Genomic DNA, 8,441 nt, shown 5'->3' with positions numbered 1-8,441 from the left:
AGTGAAGGCCTTGATAGGTTATAGAGGAAACCCCCTTTTCAGGAAGTTGGGAGAAGCCACGGTCTTTAATAATGGAGATTAGGCAGTAGAACAGGCCAAAAATCATAAAGAGCTGGGAGGGAAGAATGCTCTCCTGGTGTATGAAAGTGCACCGCACCCAACCATCTACATGTTTTCTCACTTTGACACAGCCATGAACACAAATAAAAACTCAAATCATAGGAAACGGGTGACTATATTTTAATAAATCAAAGTCTGGAATCCTAAGCCTCAAATGATCTCTCAGAAAACTTCAGTAAAGATGTACATTTGGCTGCAAACAGATTAACTTATTCCCACCTATATTTTTACGTGTACTGAAGGTCTCATGTATACTAAGGGCAGCTGGGGAGAGAGGTGCAGATTAAACTCCTAAGATAAATAGAGTTGAAGACGGAATGAGAATTAATCGGAAGTCTTCAAATGAAACTTTCCATCCTTGATGTTGCTACAAAAGGTTTCTTTCTGATTTGCCATCACAGTAACCTGAAATATAAAAAACAAAGACATTAATGACAAAAAGATGGGCCCGGTGTTTATGTAGGTAGCAAATACCATGATGGCCTTGGAGCTCGACTTCATTCAAATGCTTTTTCATTCACATGGGTCACAGGAGATCACAACCCTTCAAGTTCCATGTGGCTGTAACTGATAAACATCTTCAAGGCTGTTTCTGAAACCCTTGACTCTGGGGGTAATGGTGCCGAGAGAATAGGGTCTGCGGTATGAAAGTGTTTCCCTTTATTTCTCTTTAACTGGCCTCACTGCATTTCAAAATGTGGGGGGGCTCATCCTATTTCAGGCAGTGGGGGCCAAGCCAGCCTGACATTCACCACACTGCTGGTGGTTTTATAGCGTGTTCACCACGTCCCATGTCATGTGTCACCAGGTGGTACCACAAGGGACCTCAGAGTCACAAAACTCTAGATTCGCATCCAACTCAGCCACCTACTGAAGATCTTGGGCAACTTTCTTAATCTTGCTCAGCCTCCGTTTTCTCTTCTGTACAGCGTGGATAATAAGAGTATCTACTAAATAAAGCGTTTCCGAGGGTAAGTGAGATGATGGCGTCCAGCTGTGGGGAAACCCTTACCAGCCTACATTCAGGCTGCCCCAGGGGAACGCTTTTAAATCTTATCTGTGTTTTTGGTCTGAGTTCATATCTGTTTGGTGTAGTGGGTCAGTTAGATGACTAAGAGAAATGTTCACTTTTATTCCCTTTTTTCTACATTTTAGCATTACCCTATTTGGATTTTGAAACCAAGTTTCCCATAGGAGTGAGTGTCAATTCAAAATAAACGGGACACTTTCCTCCACAGTGTTGCTGGTTTTTCAGTCAAGATCAGACAAGGGTGATATTTATTAAAAGATCCTGTGGTCGTTCCAGGGGATTTCAAAAAATGTAAGCGAGGAAAACCAGCTGGTCAATTTAATGGTTATTTGGTTTCATGAAAAAGAACATTTGCTACAGTCATTCTCTGTTGAACTTGCCATGCTGCTGTCTCTGTTTAAGTTTTTACATCAATGGCCAGATGAGCGTCCCAGCTCTTTGCCGGAGCCACTCAGACCCCAAACGATGTTAATTCACTCAACATGGTTTTTCAGGGCAGTGTAGCCAGGGGCAACATCGTGACCACAGAAATGGCCTCAGGTGGCAGAATAAAAGGAAAAGAGTGTTCACTACAGTTTTACTTCATTAAAAGTGTTAGGGTTTTAGAAAAAGTTGGCCATCCACCTGCTCCTCCTGCATCAGCCCCATTGTAGGGCCAGTGAAAGGTCTGGTCAAGACAGACCAAGGTTTGGGCTCAGAGGGGGCTCCTAAGACTCCCTGTTTCCTCTTGCCTGCGGATGAAATGCATTCCACTTGCAGGTGGGCCCGAACTCGCAGACCGCTCGGGGAAAGCCAGCGCTCCACTCCCCACTCACCGTTGTGGGGGATGAGCCTGTACTGCCGGCTCAGGCACAGCTCCTCCTGCCGCTGCCTCACGATCCTCTGCACGTCTGGGGGCAGGCCGTTGGGATCACGGGCAAACACAAAGGAGTAGCTGTCAGCACAGGTGCCGTCGAGGTTCAGGAGGCGGCAGGAGTACTGCACCGCGAACGTGTCGTAGTCTGTGTCAATGATCCAGTGGTCATCGTCTGCAAGCCAGAGACACAGTGCCCATCAGTACTTACCCCTCAGGGCACAGGACGCCGGGGAACCTCGCTACCAGGCCCAAGAAACCGGCGACTTTCTGAAACTGGTTTCATTTGCATAGAAACCAGGAGACGCCAGAGAATTCTGACAGCTTTTCTAAGATTGAGCAAATCAGAAAGGATCTTGTTCTTCTTTACAGAAAAGAGTCCCAGACTGGGGGGGGGGGGCCTCATTCACTTCAACGATTCCCTCTTGCCCTGACAGCAACTGTGATAGCGTCTTTCCAAAGGACCACCGAGAATGTGTGTCCATCAAAACCACAGAACAAAGCTTTCTACTGTCGTCTTCACCAGCTACCCTCCGAAGATGTCTGTGTCTCTTATGGCTAATGCCTGACAACCATCAACTTATGTGATCCCCAACACCTGGATGTGTCTCTGTCAATGACCTGTGTCAGCTGGTTCCCAATCATCTTACAACCCTCAGTCCACTGGAGGCACCTGCTCTGATGGTCATGGCTTCTCTGGCCCCATCTTCATTCCTGCTGAGCACCTCTACTCACTTCTCTGTGCTGGCAAGAGAGCTGTGTGTGCCCCGGGGGCACGAGATGCCCACCATCCTGTGGCATCAGATATCCCTCCTTAGACACTGTACTCTTCACAGCTCCCCGCAAGAGGCAGAGCTGAGCCCTGGAAGAATTTCATCATATTTATTTCTCAGCGCTGGGATATAAGCCATGAAGAGTAAGTGTAAATAAAGGTGGTAAAAATAGCAACAAAGGCAGGATGGGAAATAGCATTAATAAGAAAAATAACGTTCAGGTTTATCCAAATACCCTATATTTGGATAAATGTGCCACATTTCTATTTGATTTAACCTTCTTGTTGACATATAACCATGGCTGGGATTTTCTGAGCACTTAATTATATACCAGTCACCATGTGAACACTTTCCATGTGTTCCCAGTTATTTCTCACATCGGCCCAAAAGTGCACACTGTTATCCCTTGTTTTACAGATGAGGAAACTGGGGCACAGAAAAACGAAATAATTCACCTGGGATCACAAAGAGCAAGGCAGAACTGGGATTCCAACAGGGATTGTGACTCCAGAGCCCACATGCTTAACCTCTATACCACAGTGTCTGGACAATAAGTAAATTGAGGGAAGAGGGCACAAGAGACAAAAGGGCTTCCGGTCTCCATCTCATGCCCAGGCCTTGAGGCAGGATCCATGCACCTATGCAGTGCTCCACGTTGGAAAAAGGCAGAGAAGCCGCATCTGCCAGCATTAGAGGGTGTAAGACCATCTCTAAGGCTAGCCCTAAGTCACCTCTGGGTGCCAGCCTAGAATGGGGTTCAGCCCAAACCCAGGACCTGCAGGAGGACTGCCGCAGGAGTGGGCATGGCGCCCCCTTTCAGCTCACCCAGTCCTGCCAGGAGGAAGAATGAGCCACCCCTGTGCCTCCCAGGCTCTCTCAGGTGACAGTGTCAGAGGCTGGAGTTGAGGGATGCCCCAGACTTATGACTGCTCAGCAGTGACCGCAAAGTTATTCAGCAGACAGGCCAGGAATAGAAGCCATCGGGCTGCCTGCTGGGTCTCAGTCTAACCACCAGCTCCCCTCACCGGCTCCTGAGCATCTGGGCAGAGTCTTGCATCCTGAATGAAGTCATTTCTTCCCTCGTTGTTGGGATCACTGTGCCAGTCACAGGCACCCCAGGACCCTACCCCTCAGACACAAAAGCACTTGTCTTTGAAATGTAACCCCACCTCATGATCCAGGCAGCTATATAAGCTTGGCAAACCTGCAGCTTAAATTTTGTTTTTTCCAAAATTGTTGCCAGAATGTGAATTCTGACATAGGAACTAAATAACTTTCAATGCTTGGTTTTAGTAAAAATTGACTACTGTTCTTGACTTTAAAGAAGACCTAAGTTGGCTTGATTTATCACCAGGCTCCTTTTCGCTGAATAACTCAAATATGAGGAATTTAAGCCACAGCAACCTTGACCAGACTCTCCTCTCTAAGAGTATTTGCAAGAGAGGAACTGCCTGAGCACTGCTAGAGAGAATGAGCTCAGTTCTCCAGGCTGCTCACTCCCAGCCGCTGGGCAGGGCCCCCCTGGAGAACCAGACACCCCAAACATTTCTGGACAGCAGCTAACTGCATGCATTACAGCTAATGAGAACCCCTGACTCCTGTCTACCACCCCAGGAAGCAGGGTTACACTGCATCTGTCTACACTCTACCCACATAGACTGGTTTAGAGGTTTGGGTTGCCAGTCCAAAGACCAAAGAAAATACTTGACAGAAGGAGCTGTCGCTGGCAACCTGGTTCTGTTGAAGACCTGCCACTCACTGCTGTGGGCCTGGAATGTGTCCCTTCAGCGTCCTAGATCTGCTGTGTCCTCCCATCATCTAAAGTGACAAGACCAGGCGAGAAGCTCCCTGTGGTTCTCAGGCCTACCAGTCCAACCGAGCCAGCCAGGTGATGGATTTAATGCTATTTCTGACTAATTATCAAGATAACCCAACAAGCCCCAGCAAAGTGAGTGGAGCTTGAGGCCTTGATAGCTGAGCAAGCCAAGATAACTCTTTGGATTGAATTATCTAGACCAGTAGTTCTCAAACTCCATTGTGCAGAAGGAGCATACCCAAAGAGCATACTGAAAATGCAGACTCCAGGGCCCCGCCACAACAGCTTCTGATTCAGTAAGCCTACGTTTGGGCCTAGAAGTCTGCATTTTTAGCAAGCACCCCAGCTGATTTAGATAGAGGTGATCCAGGGACCCTGTCTTTGAGAAACCCTGATGGAGACATTCAGGCTTGCATTGTTATTCAGCCTGACAAAGGGCCCTTTACCAGCAGAGTGACAGACTTTATCTGGATAAAAGGAGAATCTTTCTCCATGTCTTTCTGGGAGGGCCCAAAACAATAATGATCATAGCTAATATTTACTGAGCACTTATGCACCAGGCTAAACATTTTCAGTCATTACCTTAATTAGTCCTTCCAACAAGCTTATGAAATAGGAACTATTCTTTATCCCCATTTCACAGCGAAGGAAATCGAATTTCAGAGAGCCTAGTCAGTGGCGAAGCCTGTATTCAACCAAGATAGGTAGAGGATGGCCACATCCTTAACCCCCAAGACACGTCGCTCGCTGCTGGAGGAGCTGGGAGAGGTGACCAGGACACAGCATGCCCAAGGCTAGTGCATGGGCCATATCAGAGTCTGTTATGCTGAAATTTAATATTCAGCTGTAAAGATTTATTACGCTTAACTTTTAAATAACTTGACAACAAATTTAATGAGCATTTGCCCCTGAATTATTTTCTCTCCATAAGCGTACCTTATTTTAAACATATCCATTTGGTGAGATGCAGTGTGTGGGAAGGGGAGAGACTGAGGATGCAGGCCACTCTCTAAGGGGCCTTCAAATCCTCCTGTCCAAGTCAGTGTTTAATGTCAAGGATGAAAGAAATTGGCACAGGAATGAAAAAGGAATTTGAAAAGAAAACCCCAAAATAAGCATGTAACACAGAGGAAGGGTAGACACATCAAGTCATACAGCTTGTGAGATGCTCAGAAAACAGAGGGATGGTTAGTGCCCTATTACATCCCCTAGGCTGAGAGGGGGTGTAGCTGTGTGCCCTTAGGCCACTTACTTCTCTAATACGGTCCTTGGTTTCCTCACTTGTGAAATGAGAGACTTGAACCCCATGGTCTCTGTGGGTTCTCCCATTCCAGACCCAGAGTATAAAGCTATGATTTCATGACCAGAGAGATAACTAAGCGACAACAATATCAACCTCTTGGAAAGAACTTAACGTCTCAGGCACTGTTCTAAGTCCTTCTGCTTGTTAACTCATTGCACTCTCGCAGCACAACTCCACGAGGTAGGTGCCATGATCACCTCCACTTTGTAGATGAGGAAACTGAAGCACGGAGAGGCTAAGGGACATATCCAAGGTCCCTCATGCAGTGGTTGAGTTGGGATTTGATCTCCGGCAGTCTAATTTTAACCAGGCATGCTTAACCACTACATTGCACAGCTTTTCTGAAAAGTAACCTAAGAAGTTTATCCTTAAGCCTTCCACATTATAGTTACCTCATTTAATATCTATAGCAATCACCTTCAAGATTTCAATGTTTTTCCCCTCCAAATAAAATCCTAGATAAAATTGCAATATACAAGAGGCAAGAGCAGAACTAATCTGGTTTGGTAGTGGGAGAAGGAGGCAAGAAACAAAACCCTACCTCCTCATTGGGTCCTCCCCAACCCTGTCCCTAGAGGCATTGCCAACAGAATCCTAGTCCTTTATGGAGCACACCTCAAAATGCTGTAGAGCATTACGTGTTTATTCTCTTGAAAAATTAATAATCTTGTACCCCCTGGTATTGATTTTTGTAATCCATTATCAGACATATATATCTTTTACTCTAAATGAATTACTTTAGAAAGTTTTGCTGCACTATGTGAAATGATTTTTATTATTTCTAAGGATGAAAGCTTTTCTCCCTTGTATTATAGCAACCCTATCTGTACAGTGCAAATCAATATTGCAAATGCAACTCGAAAAAACTGCAATTTCATCTAACATACAACTTTAGAAGAAGTCAGGAAGCGTGTGCCACATGTAGAGCAATGGGTTACATAAAGGTCACTTCTGTCTTGCATCATGAAGCAGACTCTCTCTGAACAGCCCCTGGGTCCTATCTTAGAGAAGAGCTCAAACAATACTTTGCAAAAGTTGTTCTGTATTAGGTGTCCCTGCAGTTCAGGGCCACCTAATCCTGGCCTGGGAGTTGGAATCCCTGACTTCTAACATTGACTCCCACAAGCTTGTCACATGACCTTGGGCAAAGCACTACCTTCTCTTGGCCTCAGTTTATTCATCTGTATGTTGAACCCCTTTGTAGGATGAACTCTTCCTCTCTAAGATCCCAAGATATGCCCCCCTGGGCTGCATTATTCTCTAGTTACCAAGTAGACTCCAGATTTGAAACTCAGAAAAAAAGGGGGGCAGGGGCAAGAAAGAGCATCTAGATATTGTGTTCTCATGATTAGGCCAAGTTTTAGGATGTTCTCTGAGAGTCCTCGGCCCCCACCTCCAATGTGAGTTTCAGTTCTTGGGGGAAAGGGAAGAGGCCACTGCCACCCAGAACACTGTCTGGCTCAGAATCTCAGCATCAGCAGGCAGGGCACTTGGGAATGAGCCCACTCTATGCACGACACTCCCTCCCCTCCGTCCTTGGATGGAGGTCTCCCAGCCTCTGCTGGGGCCCCAGGTAGTCCACCTGTCTCTGGAATTCAGCCCAAAGAGAGAGAGGAAATGCAAGGCCAGGGGGAGGTGGGAGGGACAAGCAGGAGGAGGGTACACACCCTGGCACAGTGGCTGGATGGGAACACTGGCACTTGACAAATTGAAAGGTCCTTCTGAGCTTGGGCCAGGTTTCTTGAGCTAGGGAGGGGCCTAGCTACTCCTAATCTCATCCCCCGAACCTCAGGGAACCTCAGGTGGTGCTGAGGGTTCCTGCCACTTACAGACCTTCCTGCAGGCCATTCTTCTCAATGGTGCCACTGGAGAAGAAACCCAGCGATTTGGCCAGGTACGGTCTCCAGCCCCAAGACAGTCCCACTGAGCTGACTACTCACTTCCTTTCTGGAGAAAGGAGGCTACGCCCCAGTACTTCATCTTGAACTTGGCAGAGTCCTCGGTGTCTGTGAAGGTGCCCACCATGTCTGCGCACACGTCCCAGTTACTGCAAAAGCCAAAGGGATCCTGAGCCAAGCCGGGCCAAGGGCTTCCCCCTCCATCCCACCCCGGGTGCTCCTTTCCCTCCCCAGTCAGTTTGGCGCTCAGCCAGACCGGGGTCCCGGGGACCCTGGAGGGCAAAGCGCGCGCGCAGCCAGCCTAGGATCACTGACTTCAAAAGACGCACTCGGCCCTTGGCCGTGGCGCTCATCTGGCCGTTCTCGTCCACGGAGAACTCGGCGACGATGTTGTCCTGCAGAAAGAGACCTTCGGGGTCCTTCTTGGCCATGGCGTACCAGGTCCCGGCGAACTGCAAAAGGGATGGGAGCAGGGGTCGGGTGTCTGGGGGTGCACGGCCGCCGCCGCGGGGAAGGCGGCGGGCGTGGGGGGCTGGAGTGGGGACCCGGGCTACCGAGGCCACCCGGGCCGGTACCTACACGAGCCTTGTCGAAGTTCTCCTTGACTCGGAAGCTGCTCACCCGGCAGTCGCGCTCCGCCCGGCCGCT

At 48.1% G+C, this 8,441-nt stretch overlaps 1 protein-coding gene across 1 annotated transcript in view; it reads right to left on the bottom strand.

Moving 5' to 3' along the window:
• Window positions 1-216: 216 nt before the first annotated feature.
• Window positions 217-8,441, bottom strand: part of RBP4 (retinol binding protein 4, plasma) — a 9,178-nt gene continuing 953 nt past the window's right edge. The window contains exons 2-6 of the mRNA XM_008588835.1: window positions 8,373-8,439; window positions 8,109-8,245; window positions 7,836-7,942; window positions 1,966-2,178; window positions 217-525 (exon numbers count right to left, since the gene is read on the bottom strand). Of these exons, the coding sequence (XP_008587057.1) occupies window positions 488-525; window positions 1,966-2,178; window positions 7,836-7,942; window positions 8,109-8,245; window positions 8,373-8,439 (562 nt within the window). The 3' untranslated portion in view covers window positions 217-487. The remainder of the gene's footprint in view (window positions 526-1,965; window positions 2,179-7,835; window positions 7,943-8,108; window positions 8,246-8,372; window positions 8,440-8,441) is intronic.

Source organism: Galeopterus variegatus, unplaced genomic scaffold (assembly GCF_000696425.1).
Source record: "Galeopterus variegatus unplaced genomic scaffold, G_variegatus-3.0.2 Scaffold5056, whole genome shotgun sequence".
In the NCBI taxonomy this organism is placed as follows: domain Eukaryota; kingdom Metazoa; phylum Chordata; class Mammalia; order Dermoptera; family Cynocephalidae; genus Galeopterus; species Galeopterus variegatus.
Note: the sequence above shows the minus strand (reverse complement) of the source record. Positions and strands in the feature narration are given on the sequence as shown.